Here is a 16217-nt window from a genome sequence, read left to right on the forward strand (position 1 = left end):
ACCAATACAACGTTAACAAGAGAGCCTTGCCTCACTAGGAACAGCTTCAGATTATCTTCCCTAAACGAATTAATTGTAACTTTCTTATTCGTTACACTAGTAACTGAATCACAGTCTCGTAAATAAATAAAATACATCTCTAAACTCCAAACAAGTTTTTATATATGGTTGTATATAAGTTCGTATGTTCAAATCTTACAAGATAAAAACTAAGCTTTAATTTCGCGTAAGGTTCCAGACGATACATTTTTTTATTGTTTTATTCCATTAAACCTTAATCCTTGAATGCAATCTCAGGAAGTTATAAGGGACATGCAGTCAAAGATAGTAGCGGGCTAACCTCTTAGGAAGTCCTATGGCAATCATAATAAAATCGTACCGGAACGCTTAATCAATAAGCGAAACGTCTTTGTTGGAAGGGTAACTGCGACCGAAGCCTCCCACCAGACTAAAGTTCATATTATATATAGTATATTTATTTAATTTATATATGTATTTGTATCTTTACATTTTGGTATTTATGTACATCTATCAACACTCTTGGCACTATCCCGTTCTCTAGCAGTAAGTCCTATCTACAAAGGTTGCCTGTAAGAGATTGCTTGCAGAAATAAGGCCGCCTTTGCATGTCTACATTGTGTACTGTATACTCCTTACTGTTTCTTTTCCTGTATGTTATACAGTGTGCAATAAAGTTTTTCTTCTTCTTCTTAAGTGCTATGACAGCTTGGTAATAAAGTGGCATAAATCTAAATACAAAATGGCGGACTTTTGCTTATTAAGTGGAATTGATCTCAAGTACCGGTCAACACCATGTGAAGAAGAAGATATGCTGATACCGATCTTGAGAGCCTGTTCATCACTCGATGTCGGTTAATATTACGTTTATTGGATCTTAGACCCTCCAAGATGCTAAAATGCGGGTTTGCGTGTAGAATGAACATTGCATTTTTTTAACTTGTTTTATAATATAAAAAATCTTTCCGTAACTTTTGGTGTTTAATTATGATGAAACTAAGATGAAAAAACAAGTACGATAAATTAAAAAAATATACAAACACAATAGAATGAGATTTTCTTTAGGTAGATGTGTTTTTATTTATTTTCTTAAGAATTTGTAAATACATATAAGTAAAGTTTACACTAAAAGTAACAAAACTTTTGTTTCGTTCGGGGAAGTACTACCATGCTTTATTTCTGCCGCTAAGCAGCATTGTTGTCTTCCGGTCTCTAGACCGATAGGTTATTACACCGGCAACCATGCCCTCTAGGGCATGGTTGCCGGTGTAATAACAGGCATACCTACGTCTCAGGTTTATAGACACAGGGCGGCGCGTTGCAGGACGTGTACCTTGCATGCCCTGCACTTTTTTTTTATTATTTTTATTAACCAGCGCTTGACGACAATCATGCCCGTTAGAAAGCAATGATGAGGTCTAGGTTGGAGCACGCTTGCCTAGAAAAAGCCTATTCACTCTAGCCTTGAAGGTACTCAAATTATACGTGGCAGGAAAAACAGTTGCCGGGAGGGCGTTCCAAAGGGCGTGAATAAAAAAGTTTCGTGCGTGTTGGTGGAATATAAACCACATAAGGATGCCATCATGCTCACGGTGTCTCGCTGTTCTGTGGTAGAACGGGGAAGAAGGAACAAGATTGTGAAGTTCCTGAGCACACTGACCGAAGTATATCCGGTAAAAAACCTATAAACAGGCAACATTGCGTCGATGCTGGAGACTATGTGGTTTCGCCTGTGTTAACGAATTGTCGCCTATAATTCTCCTGGCGTGACGATCAACCGAATCCAAAGCTTCAGGCTGGTACTTGGCAGAGCCACCCCACAGGTGACTACAGTACTCCATGCTTGTTCGCACTTGAGCCTGGTACAGTGCGAGTCGTTGACCTGGCGTGAAGTACCGCCTAACCTTATTAAGGATACCAAGTTTTTTAGAAGCCACTTTGGCTTCGATGCACTTGCCAAAATTGAGATTTGCATTTCGTATTTCATATATTTTTGTTTCATTCACTAGAATAATAAAAAGATGGGAATCAAAATACATATTATTAGTTTTCTGAATCCACCGATATCGACATTAATATCGACGCACAGCGGGTGGTAGGTACGTGCCGATTCTTTAAAGCAGCCGACGCCCGAATTTGGCTGGAATCAGCGACCGCTTTCGAATAAAAATTAAAAAAGGACTAAAAATCAAAATAAGTACAACGTATTAGTCTTCTTAATCCTCCGAATCACGACGCACTAATATACACTGCGTGTATAAGGTACATAAGTACGGGCCGAATCTTTGAAGCAACCAATGGCCGAATTTCAGCATGAATCGGCAGCCGCTTTTGAAGCGACGCAACTTTTGTGAGAACGGACAATGATTGATTTATTGACTCGTCTATATAGCTATGTGATTAATGTCATACCTACTAGTTTTTGTTTGTAAGAAGTTACTTAACAAAGGTAAAAGAAACTTTGTTTACGAAGAAGGTATGTGAATATTCCGCTGCATCATCCCACATGCCAATATTTCACCAAATGCTCATGTGACGTAAACCCTTTCACCTAAGGTTAAAAAGTGAATAGTGACATTATAAGGCGGGTACACATTACATAAATCTCGCACTCGCACTTCTTTACTGTTATAATGTACATGGCATACATTCAGTTATGTAATACGTGAATCTGCCTTAAATTGCCACAGGCGAGCGTTTTTAACGCTGTCCGCAGGTTAAACGGCCCATAGCCAGATCACATAAAAATTAATCGAAAGAGGTTGATTACATGCAAGAATGTAATGAGTTTTTATTAAGTATAAACAATGTAACTTGACCATAGAATTTATAATAAAGACTATTATAATATTATTAAGTATTTCGAGCTATAACTAATATCGACTTATAAAAAAGCTCAAAGATTTTCTTAAAAAAGAACAATGAGTGTCATCGCTTTGTCACTTACATTCAATAAATCAAAGTATGTAGTTACTAGCTGCGTCGTTCTCGCGTGTAAACGTTGTGTAATCAACTCATAACAAGACTGGTAAATTTATTTATATATAAAGAAATATAAAATCGAGAACCCCCTCAATCGCTCAATTGTTTACTTACTTTTATGAGATGTCAGTCAATAAAACAAAATATTTTACTTTTTAGAGCTGCATGTATTATTAGAAAAATAAATAACTATATATGTTTGCAATACATACTATATAGGGTTTTCATGTTCACATAAAGTGAATAGAGTTTCATCAATAGTAATACGAGTATGTGAATCTGCCTTATTTTGCCTATTTTTTTGTCGCCGTTAGCAGGACATTAAAAAACTTATAGCAAGCTAAATTAATAAATAAAATAATATAACTAACTTTCGCATCTATAACTTTAGTATGGATGTAACCGAAATAACCTAACATCAGAAAGTACCTATAAAATCAACTATAATTAAATGAGTATAATTACATTAATTACCAATAAGTTGTGTTCAACGCTTTAATTTAGCCGCGTGTCGAAAATGTCACGAGCTTAAATTACCTATATTGTATTATTTAGGTTAATTAACCAGGCGTGTTTAACTCGCTCGTCTGCAAAACCCAAGCTTTGCTATTTAAATTGCATCAGAGGTCACGCGCACACACAAAACTGTTATAAAATAAGAATTTCTAATAATGACTCTGTAATTTTACATCTCGCTTGTATTGATAATTAACTTTCATTATACAGCTTATCTATTAGTAATTAGTGTAAGGTATTTTAAGTGGTTCTTTTTTTTTCTTTTTTTAAATTCATAGTTTAAAGCTTCACTGGTATCTCACCTGATAGTGAGTGATGATGCAGCCTAAGATGATGAATAATCTTACAAACATCTTGGGGTGGCTTGAAGAGATCTCCTAGCTTTTCTTTTTTTACTTCATATGTTTGTACTCATAATTTCTAAAGATGTTAATAATAAAATGATTTCTTACTGTTCATTTGATAAATTAGAATTTTTGCATTCAACTTTAATTGCGTATTTTTTTGTTTCTATTTGTGTACGTCTACGACAATACACATATCGCCATTTAGCCCCAAAGTAAGCTTAGCTTGTGTTATGGGACTAAGATGGCTGATGAATAATTATATGAATAATATACATAAATACTTATAATATTGAAAAACATTCATGTTCATCACACAAACATTGTGTTGTGGGAATCGAACCCACGGCCTTGGCTCAGAAAGCAGGGTCGCTGCCCACTGCGCCAATCGGCCGTCGAATGTCGTCTATGGTAGTCTCTTACTGTTAAAAACTGAAGATTTAACGCTATTTTGAATCCAAAATGTACAGAAGTAGTGAAACAGGTCATCGTATAATCCCTGTTGTAACAAGACCATAATTAATGCAACAGTAATTTAGAATTCTATGTAAATATAACACTAAAAATTAACAGTTTTTAACTGCTCCACAGTACAGCAAGGTTTTATGAATTCTGTCATCATCTTCAGCAAGGATGTGGAAAGTTTTAATTAAGAATTTAAGTTAGAGATAAGTGCTGATATAATTTCGTTTTATACTTACTGCAGTTCAGTTATGCTGGGAGAAAACAAAATTAAAAAACCATTATCATCGACACTTATGTGTTGATACCACAAATGGTGTAAATTTTTCTTACAACGCATGTTGGCAACACAAAAACTGATTATTTTTAATTGGCTGAGACGTAACTTAGTAAAAATAATAAGTATAAGTGCGTAAACTATGAATTTGTGTTAAGAGTACAGGTCCAAGTCAAATGTGATTATATTCTAATATTATTCAAATATGTTTCATAACGTAAAATTATTCAAAGTGCGTTAAACAATAGGTTATAATATGAGGAATGTTACATAAGCAAATGATTTTACTAAGTAGGTACAGGAAAATAGTTAACTGCGTAATTGTGTGCTCTTCCGAACAGCTTTCCCATCGAAGAAAATAATCAATGAGTCACACTTATAATGAAAATAATGTAAGAGCATCATTGTATAAATAACTCGTATGTATTATTCACCAACGTATTCTAATTTTAGTTAAATCATTCTATTAACGTTCCACTGTCGAAAACAGGCCTCCACTCTCAAGGGAGAGAGGGTTTTAGAGAATACTACAACTCTTCTCCAACGCGGGTTGATGGGCTTTGACTGTAATTTCTCACATATTAGTGATAATAATAACTGAGATAGACGACGAGCGACGGCTTGGCGTGTTAGTGGTAGCCACCACTAAACTCCTAACTCAGTGCTGGTACTGATAACTTAACCTAACTTATTGGTTCGAACAGGGAGTTGAATCCAGGAGCTCGTGATCTGTGGTTGAACAATGCTAACCATTAGACAATCGGAGCGGTACTAGTAATAAAATACTTTCTAGTGAAAAATACTTTTTGAAGTAAATGTAAGCCAATAAGAAAGACAGTAAATACGAGCCAACAACAAAGATTTATTAATAATTCGTGAGTAATACATAATATCTACTTACGTAGAAAAAAAACCTATAAAATCTATATATATTAGTCCGAAAGCCCTAATAGATTTTAATATATGTGAATATTTTGTATATTATAAAATATTATATTATTATTTATATTATATTTTGTAATATAGATTACATAAGTGTTGAATAAGGGGTCGGATATAAAAAAAATAATAAACACATAAACTTGGAATTTAGACACCCACTGTTTTAGTCATTTCGTGCATAAGTATTCCTAATATTTTTTGTTTCTTAAAAACAAACAATCGTAAGGTGTTAATTGAAGATTCACATGGAAGAGGTCACGTTATCTGGGTTGTGTTAATTACAAACACTGCAAATTATATAAATCGTGATAAAAACACAAAGGTCGTTATTCTATCAAGTTTTATCGAAAGTAAAATATAAAGATAGTGTTAATAATGTATGTGTGGTTGTCCGTTGGGTATTGAATTTTTATCACTGCAAAATGTTGTGTTCAAATAAACAAAGGCATTTTTTATATATTGGGTCTACCACTGATTTTACAATATATTCCTGTGAGTATGTATTGACATTAAAAGCACCTTTAAATCTTTATTATATATTTATCTGATTTAAAGGTAAACATTACTTACAAATTTTGCTCAATTCAATCTAATAGTGAGTTAAAAAAATATAAAAAAGACCCAAGCAGAAACAAACAGAAAATTTTTATACGGGTATAGATAAGACGAAGAAACAAATATCTAATTCAAGTAAAGTCGCCCGCTCTAACTAGTGGATATCTAAAACTTTGGTTTAAAGCTTTAATTGAATTAGCATGAGGAAGACAAGAATACATTACTATGTCAAGGTACAATTAACATATAACTTTAGATAAGCCTATTGTCTGCGAGTGATAAATCAGCGGCTGGGAATCGAACCCGCGACCACAATGGACAATTGCGCTTTGCGTAATGTAACATCATTGGTGGATTATATGCAAAACAGATAACTATAGGTATATTTTTATAAGATTTAGGTACCGGCGATTTCTAAGCAATTTGACTAACTCCCTGGTTAAGCGGTCTGCGGACTACGGTATCCCTACTATTTTTTCTATTCCATTACAAGTTAGCCCTTGACTACACCTGGTGGCAAATGATACAGTCTAAGATGGTAGCGGGCTAATCTATTAGGTAGTAGGAATGGCAGTTATAATAAACCCGTATCCCTAATTAGTTTCTACGCGACATCGTAACGGTAAGTTAAATAGCTAGCAGCATGTGTTTGTCGGTAGGGGTTAACTAGCCACGGACGGACGGGACCAGAACAGCTAAATATTTTTTTAAGATAGCGGTCCCGGGCTAACTCTATCTTAAAAACCTTACAATGCCTCATTTTTTATAAGCCAACTGCTGCCTATACCCAGCTTGGGAGATCAAAAAATCAGGCATTGCAAAATGAAGCAATAAGGCACAGCAACATCTCTTTCTAGCACCAAGTTAAAAAGAGTCGTCTGAAGGACTACTACTTCTCTTTGAGTGATGGAATTTGAATTAGATTCTTTATATTTCTTCTTTTTTTTATTCTTATAAGTTATGTATTAAAATCTACTTATATATAATGTATATTATATATTTATATATTAAGTATACTTATGTAAATTATCTATGTATTTGTATCTTTACATCTTGGTATTTGATCTATCAACACTCTTGGCACTATCCCGTTCTCTTGCTGTAAGTCCTATCTACAAAGATTACCTGTAAGAGATTGCTTGCAGCAATAAGGCCGCCTTTGCATGTCTACATTGTGTACTGTATACTCCTTACTGTTTCTTTTCCTGTATGTTATACATGCAATAAAGTGTTTCTTCTTCTTCTTCTTCTTCAAGTTGTGCAGTTATCGTAAATTATATTGAAATGTTGTGTACCGGTCACCACCGCTATATATCATCTCACCTTATATTATTAATAAACTTACGCAAACATATGATCGAAATTTATGGTATTGGTGGACACCAAACCGCACTGGGCCAGCGTGGTGGACTATAGCCTAAACCCTGTGTGGGAGGCCTGGGCCCTGCAGTGGACCAGTATTGGATTTATATGATGAATGGTCGGAATAATGTTTTGCCACACTTCAACTAACGGCACCTTTCAAATGTCAGAGCATGAAAAAACAACGCATAACTATTTCAACGTTATACTTTCGCACTTTGAAGCGCTGAAATCGATTAGTGGTAAGTATCATAATGATATGACCATAAAAAGGTAGGGATACCGCTGTACCAGGTTTTAGGAGGTTTTACCAGGAGTTAGTCAAATTCAAATCGCCCGTCTTATAAAAATATACATATAGATATCTGTTTTGCATATAATCCACCATGATATGATCGGGGTATCATAATGTATGTAGTAAGTAAGTATCACTATGATATGATCCGCACTATCAAGCGAGATAGCTCATAGCAATCAAACGCTCAGTATTTATTATCAGTTACCTGTAACAGTCCACTGCTGGACTAATCGCTTCTCCTTTTGGGAGGGTTTGCCCATAATCGCCACACTGAACAGACGGGTTGGTGATCGCAGAAGATTGATGCTCGCTCGCGGTTCTATTCCCTTAGTCACCTCGAAGGAGACCCGCGGGAAGAGGAATGGAGGTGACAACTGTAATCTAATCTTTTTTTTTTCGTTTGATGAGGAAAAAATCCCTTCGAACTTCTGACTTTTGGCAGGGCATGTCTGACTTACACGGACTAAAACAACCCCCTCGTATCTGCCAGTTCTGCACGGAACCGCATTACTTGCCGACCTTCTTTAAGCGGTTTCTCTTTTATTCTTCTCTCTTATTTCTCGTTCTTCTCTCCTCACCATTATGTTTCTTAATATTCGTGCATATTTTTGCCAAGCCTCGTCGCTGGAGAGCATGCGCGCTATCAGGCTTTAGGATTATAGCTCGCTGGCTGTGGCTGTGCAGATCTCAAGTCTGTGCAAGCAGGACAATCAAAAATCGCATTTCTTGGGGTATCTTCTCCTCCACAAAAGTAGCATTCCTCTCTTGTATTCTGCTCTGCCGTCACCACACGGCACGCTAAATATTCATTAAGCGTAATTAAAAAAAATATTGTTTCAGATGGTCCGGTGGTGTATGCTGGCGCTGTGCGCGATGGTAGCGGCTTCGAGTGCGATCGAAACTTCTTCTCGCTTTAGTGAGTTTATGAGTTGCATTTCAATAATTTTTAAGCTGAGTATCCAAAAACAGGCGCACCTACTGTTACGCTCGTGTACGCACTACGTGCGGTTCTTTTCAAAGGGATGACCCTTAAAGAGTTAAAAAATTTATAGGTTCCAAAATCCAGTCTTGGTCTTCCTTTCCTTATATTTCATGACAAATTCATCATGTCTTACTATGTGAACAAACATTATCCCTTCTCTGTTTTCTATAGTTTCAACTATATTTCCCTTTTCACCAACTGTTGTTGGCAACGTTTTTAAAATATAAATAACTAGTATAGAATTTCAGATTCTAGACAAAGTGGAATTACCTAGATACATTTTATACTGATTTGATACTAAATTCAAATTTTAAATCAAATCTACGGGAAGCGGGAAAAACGTACCTATTTTTAAGGTACTATGGTATAGAGCAGTTGCGGATGCGCGAAGTAAAACAGTAAGTGCGCGAAAATATGGGATACGCAGCCTTTTATACCATTGGTGATTATTTGGAGTAAAATCCGATATTTTGATGATGGACTTGTTCTAGCACAGGCTTTACGCTTAGTTGGCGGGGAAAGGGGAATATTTTAGGTAATCATAAGAACCTACCCAACATTAGCTAATAATCTTTAAAAAAAATTATACTTTTATTGTGCCATGAAATTATAACTTTAGACTTAAACTAATAAACAACCCTTAAATAAATATGTATTTTATCAAATTTGGTTGATTATTTTTAAAAGAAATAAAATATATCTTTCAGTTTACCCATCTTCGTGAAGTACCTATGTAATATTTTCTTCTAACTCAGACCAGGCCGTACTTAATTGAGTGTAAATTATATATATATTATAACTAACAAATTTTGTTAACCATCTGTTATTATTTCATTGAATGTAAATATTTTTACAGAACCGAAAAAACCTAGGAGTGGTACGTACACTATACAAAACAGATATACCTTTTTTGGTTTCTTGGTGTGCAACGAATTTATTAATAATCTTCATTACATGAGAAGCCATTCACGCAAACTTTTAGGCACAACACAAACGCTTTTATTATAAAAGATCCATAAAAGATCCCTCTCATGTGTCGCGTACATTTAATATTCGTCGTAAACACAGAGTAAAGTTGATTTCACATTGCCGGATATCCTATAAGCCTATAAACCGCAAGCCGCAACGAGGCAGCGTCAGAGTAAATCGCATTGAGTGTGGCAAGGTCACCTTGATATCTTTAGTTTGCTCCTTGCATTTTGCACAGTAAAGTTGTTTTAAAATTATAATATATAATATGTAGGGCATTAGAAAAAAACGTATTGAATACAAATAAAGATAACTTTTTGATGTCCGATAATTTTTTCATATTAATACAGAATAGGCTGTATTTTTATTAAATTTTTCGTATTGAATTGATTATATTTATATAAAATCACTGAATAGCTTCGAATATAGATCGGTAATGGTTTAAACCCACAGATCACCAACATCGAAGCACGATCAACTTATGAACGGCCTAATAAAATATCGTATGTTTCATGAAAACATTAATGTTTAAATTTTCATAGATTCACATAATTTTTTGCATAGTGTAATTTAATTCATATCATTCAATTTGATGTAATTCCTAATTACATTATTATTATTATTATTATTAATTCCCAATCCAAAAATCGAACCAAACCTAATCGAACGGAAAGAATGCTATTTGCGATATCTGATTTAATATTATATTATAGACAACAATAGAAAGAAGTGCAAGAGATAAGCAAGCAGCAAAGAAAAGTTAGACGCAACATTTGAAATCGCATTCGCAAAAGAGAAGCCGAGATAGTTGACAATACTTCGGCACATAAGTTGCGGTTGACTCGTGCTGCTGATTTGATTCAAATTTGTAGAAGTGCGGCTTTTGCAGTTTCTGCTGCAGTGTGCAATCAACTTCTTACACTTAATAATACATCTACATTATTCATAACCCAATTTGCCATTACAAGTTAACTCCCATTTACATAGACGTTTTCTAATGTTTAAAAATGTGTTTTCTGTCAATGGTGTCTGTAAATAATGTTTATAAATGTATTTTTTTTCTATTTCATTAATAAAAAAGTTACAAATAACCGACGAACTGTCTTCTAGTCCAAACAAAGGATTTCTCATATAATTTCAAGACTTTAAACAACATTTTGTCTTCTCTATTGTTATAATATTTTCCGTTGTTATTTATCATTGGGTAACTAATTTTCTTTGATAAACATAAAACTTACATATACTTAGGTGCATGCCAACCTTCATCGACTTAATTTAGATAGATTAGATAGATAGATAACAATACAAGATGTAACAACCAAAAACTAAAACTTAACTTAACTTATTAATTAATTTCGACTTTGGGAAATGATAGCGGAGTTTATAATATAACACTAAAATCTACATAAAACGCTAGCGATTTTATTGTTTTTATGGTACTGTTACCTTTTCTTCTCTCTTATGGTATTGTTATCTTTTCCTTGGACTTTGATTCATTACTGTATTTAGAGAAACTAATTTAGTAATACTTTTTAACCGAATTTTCGGATGGTTTCCAAAGGTTTTGGTCTTATAGAAATTCAAACTAATTTAGTTATACTTTGTAAACGAATTTTCGGATCGTTTCTAAAGGTTTTGGTCTTATAAATATCCGTACTAATTCAGTTATACTTTGAAACCGAAATTTCGGAACTCTTCTAAAGGTTTTGGTCGCAATTCGCTCTCATTAACATCCACAACCATTTTATCGCCATTCTTTGCTCTTCTCTCTGCAAAGAGAATTAATCCCGGTGGCGGAAATCATCAATCAGATGATTTTCCTGATCATTAAGTGATTTCCAGCTGATCTTCAACCTGGGCAACGAGCTGAAGCAGATGAGATGGTGAACAATCTACTCCAATGGATTCAAGGGCTTTATCAGCAGAATAATAGGAAAGGTCCGTTTCTTTAATATAGGAACTGACTCGACAATAAATATTTCGATCCAATATTTTGACAAAGATTTGATACTTTAAGTAACTTTATTAATCTAAATCTGTTATTAAATAGGTAACTTAACCTACATTTAAATAAATAATCTATCAGGTATGAAAAAAAAGGCACACACTTCACAATTTTATAAAACACGCTTTCACGCAGGTTCAATGGTTTACATAAACGGATTCCTACACTATATCACAAAAATGCACAATCTTCTTGCTTTAATATTTTACTTATCATATTTTTAATCGAATACTCTTATGTTTCAGCTCGTCAATACTTTGGAGGAAAGCCAGAGAGGCCCAGACCATTTGAGCCCCCATCTTATCTTCCCCCACTTGGTTATCCTCCATCAGGTAACCGTCCCACACCTTCGTACAATGAGGGCCCGTCGCCTTCAAGTCCATCCTATACGCCTAGCTCTCCTTTCATACCAAGTCAACCTTCATACCAGCCACCTCAAACTGAAGAACAACCTTTCCAACCTAGCCAGCCACCCTACCAGCCAAGTAAACCAGCTTATCAACCAAGTCAATCAACCCAACCTTCTTATCAACCAAGCCAACCTTCAAAGCCCTCTTATCAACCCAGCCAACCTACCTATCAGCCCAGTCAGCCTTCCGAACCTTCCTATCAACCTAGCCAACCAACTCAACCTTCTTACGAACCAAGTCAACCTCCACAACCAAGCTACCAGCCAAGTCAACCTGACTATCAGCCTAGTAGACCATCACAGCCTAATTATGAACCTAGTCAACCTACATCTCCATCATACAAGCCTAGTCAGCCTGATACAGAATCAACAAACCAACCAGAAAATCCAGAAAGTGGAGGAAGTGGCAATACACCCCCACAAAACATAGTGCCAGCGCCAGTGCCAGATGACGATGAAGACCGTCATCCCCCACACATTCATGATATAACAGTTGATTGTGGTAAGCAAATGATGACCATAAATATTGAGTTCAACAAACCTTACAATGGTATTATCTATTCACAAGATCATTTTAAGGACGCTGATTGTGTGTACGTCAAAGAAAACTCAAACCAAATAAAGTATTCATTTACTGTAAGTCTTAATAAATGTGGAACAAGATTCTTCAGTGATTTTGAAAATGAAGGTCAGGCTTATTTGGAAAATGTTCTAGTACTGCAAAATGAACCTGGTATTCAAGAAGTTTGGGATCACATTCGCAGAGTAAGATGTCTCTGGGAAGGAAACTTAACTAAACAGCTGGTTTCATCTTTAAGCGTTGGAATGTTAAATCAAATTACTAGCAATTTCAGTGGAGATACAGCAATGGCTCGATTAGACATTCAAAGTGGTAAAGGACCTTTTGCACCGGAAGCTAATGGCTTAGTGAAGATTGGAGAAATCATGACGCTTGTAGTATCTGTAACTGGTGATGCAGGTTTTGACATTTTAGTAAGAGAGTGTGTAGCTAGAGATTCCGGAAACAATCATATTGTGCCGTTGACCGATTCCAATGGATGCGTGTTAAAACCAAAACTGTTTGGAGCATTCCAAAAGACAAGGGAAACAGGAAACACTGGTGCCTCCGTCATCGCATATGCGTTCTTTAACGCGTTCAAATTTCCGGACGAAATGGATTTGATCATTCAATGTGATGTTGAACTATGTAAGACTGATTGTGAGGTTTGCCCTAATCCTGGTAATACTGAACCAAGAAGGAAAAGACGGGATATCATCCATGTTGGAAATAAAACCATGGAGCCTGTGACAACTATAGAAAAGAGTCTAAGAGTAGTCTTTGCTGAAGACTTGCCTGTAGACACCGGAATATGTATTTCATCGAACGCAGCTCTGTGGGGAGGATTATTAGTACTTTTAGGGTCTATATTAAGTAGTTTAGCTGTGTCTTTCTGTTGGCATAGATCGCGAGGATCGGTAAAATTCTTATATTAATCATTGAAAATAGTATATTTTTAAAACAGATCCCAGAGTATCTTCACGTGTTGTGCCTTTTTGTCGAATAGTACCTACAAGAAGCCGTTTCCTTTAGTCGTTTTCTGGACTAATGCAGGGATTTCAACTGTTTAATAGATTTTTTTAAATGCATTTTAAATTTATAAAATTGTTTAATAGATTTTTAATTAATATAGAAAGCAATACTACAATATAACAAGTTATTTTGGAAATTGTTAGATTCTTTTGTGAAATAATTATTGTTCTGTATTATTTGTAGATATTAAATTATAATTAAATTTATTTAACACTGCAAATTACTGCATCTAGAAGAGTGAGGTTGAAAATGTTTCATTCTAATCTTAGTTTGATAGCGGTAGGCTTGTATTGCAGCATAGAGATTTAATTGTGGTAATAATATGGGTCTATGTTATGTTTCATTAAATATAAATATTAGATATTTGTTTATGCAACAATTTGACTTCCAATAACAAGATACATACTTACCCAACATGTAATAATTATTATATAAATTGAGATGTTAAAAAATAACATTATTATGTCTTTATGTAATTATAAATCGCGTTTATGTAAATTATTTATGTAACATTTGTAAATATAGTTTAAGTTTCATAAATAAATACCTAAAATACTTAGATATGTGTTTTAATTATATATATTTTTTAAATAATAGAATTAATTAATCTTTACTATAAACATACGTAGTTAGCCTTTAGATCGGATATGTCTAGATTTTGTCCCTTTTTCTAAAATAAAATCGAAAACTCAATTTAAAGATCATTCAGCTGTTTTATTAAGTACTTGCAGTACATAACATTTTGAACACTAATAAAAGAATAATTTGTATTTTGATCATCTCCATTCCGTACAGTATATCTATATAATTAATAAGGTAATTCTCTATGTAGTAAAATATTTTGATTAAAAATAACTATAATATGGTGAATTTGCCACGTTGTCAATTAATACGTGGCTCTACAGGTACCGATAGTAACAAAAACTTGTTTTCATGTCTATACTTTAGAACATGATTTGATATAACGCGGAGTAATGTCAAAGGAACTTGTTTATAAAGACTTTTAATAATTAAAAACTATTTGAAAAGTACCATACTTATGAATCTGATAGTAGTCATTTGCGTGGAAATAACTTGAGGTTTTATAGTTTTCAAATGAATTTTCATTGCAAAGTATCTAGATTTTCTCGCTAATATATCTTACATCAATGAAGCCACAGTCACCAAGGCTTGAAAATAACATTCTTTTTATACATGGACTCCCAAGAATTACCTAAGACCAATTTTTGTGACTGTATTTTATATGGAAATTGAAAACCTAATAGGATCACATTGTATGTCTGGCCGACTCTGCATCAGTTCCCTTTTAAAGGATAATCTTTGCACGAGCCCGACTAGGTTTTAGTAGTTTTTTTGTTTATTATTTAAAAAAACACAAATAACTAATAGGAATGTAAACTCACGCTACATAAAAGATTTTTTTAATTTCTGTGCTAACGCTACTTTTTATGACGATTATTAATTGTACAGCAAATATTACTATCAACAACTCTACTGGGTGTAGACAGATAATATTATGCATTATAAGCTTATGATAACGGTACTGACAGCAAACAAAACAGGCAAATATGTTTAGCCAATTAATTTTAACTTTTAATGCCATTGGCCTAAGGGTGATCGTTTTACTCTTAGACACTTGTCAGAGGGATGAATGGTGTGATTGTGATCTTCTATATATATGTAAAACAAAGAGTCTTTACGTCTATCCATAAGTTATTTGAAGAATGCACAATTGCCTTATTTTATTGATATTTCTTTCAACAACCAAACTGGGAACAGCTTCTTTGCTTACTAATCCTTACTAATATTTTAAATACGAAAGTGTGTTTGTTTGTTTGTCCTTCCTTCACGCCCTAATTAAGCAACCAATCAAATTGATTTATAGCATTGAGTTAGTTGAAAGTTCGGAAGGTAACATAGACCACTTTTGATCAGAAAAACAAACAGGGGATTTGTATGAACCGTAATAACAGCTTCGAGAATATATTTTTAAGATGTTATAACTCACAAAATAAATGTTGATTCAGTGGTGGCATGTTCAAGAAGGCTAGTAGGCCTCGGGTTTGCGTCCAAACCAGAGGCCGAGGCACGCCAATGCACGTCGTCGGTCTCGGTTATTATCACTGATATGTGATGTGATAATAATCATTATACTCTACAAGAGGAGGACTGTGCCCAGTAGAGGGATATTAATATGCTAATGATTACGATGATGATTACTATAACGTTATTAAGTCGTTGCTCGGAAGTCTATAGCACATAACATACCCTATATGTAGGTGTTTAGTCTTTTATAAGTATGAATAAATAAAAAACATGGCCACGTTCGAATCATATTCCTGATTTGGATCATTGATTTTCGGGTTATTCTTTTTACTCGTATAAAAAATATACCTACCACTAATTCCAGAATTTTTGGTCACCTGGAACTATTCTAATAAGAATTGTTTACTAAGTTGAACTTGGGAACACCTCTGTTCCCAAGTTCAACTTACTGTAAACAAG

The 16217-nt window shown here is 34.4% G+C and overlaps 1 protein-coding gene across 1 annotated transcript; it reads left to right on the forward strand.

Moving 5' to 3' along the window:
* Positions 1 to 8596: 8596 nt before the first annotated feature.
* On the forward strand, positions 8597 to 13615 carry LOC120628703. The gene is made up of 4 exons (XM_039897311.1): positions 8597 to 8672; positions 9595 to 9615; positions 11550 to 11645; positions 11958 to 13615. Exons 1-4 carry the CDS (start codon positions 8597 to 8599, stop codon positions 13613 to 13615), a joined length of 1851 nt encoding a protein of 616 aa, XP_039753245.1.
* The last annotated feature ends 2602 nt before the right edge of the window (positions 13616 to 16217 follow it).

Source organism: Pararge aegeria, chromosome 1, assembly GCF_905163445.1.
Source record: "Pararge aegeria chromosome 1, ilParAegt1.1, whole genome shotgun sequence".
Taxonomy (NCBI): domain Eukaryota; kingdom Metazoa; phylum Arthropoda; class Insecta; order Lepidoptera; family Nymphalidae; genus Pararge; species Pararge aegeria.

Bases quoted from the DNA above. Each gene is read 5' to 3' on its own strand.
- LOC120628703 (XM_039897311.1), top strand. From the start codon at position 8,597: ATGGTCCGGTGGTGTATGCTGGCGCTGTGCGCGATGGTAGCGGCTTCG. The intron at 8,673-9,594 runs GTGAGTTTATGA...ATATTTTTACAG, and splicing joins CGAAACTTCTTCTCGCTTTA to AACCGAAAAAACCTAGGAGT. The intron at 9,616-11,549 runs GTACGTACACTA...AGTGATTTCCAG, and splicing joins ACCGAAAAAACCTAGGAGTG to CTGATCTTCAACCTGGGCAA.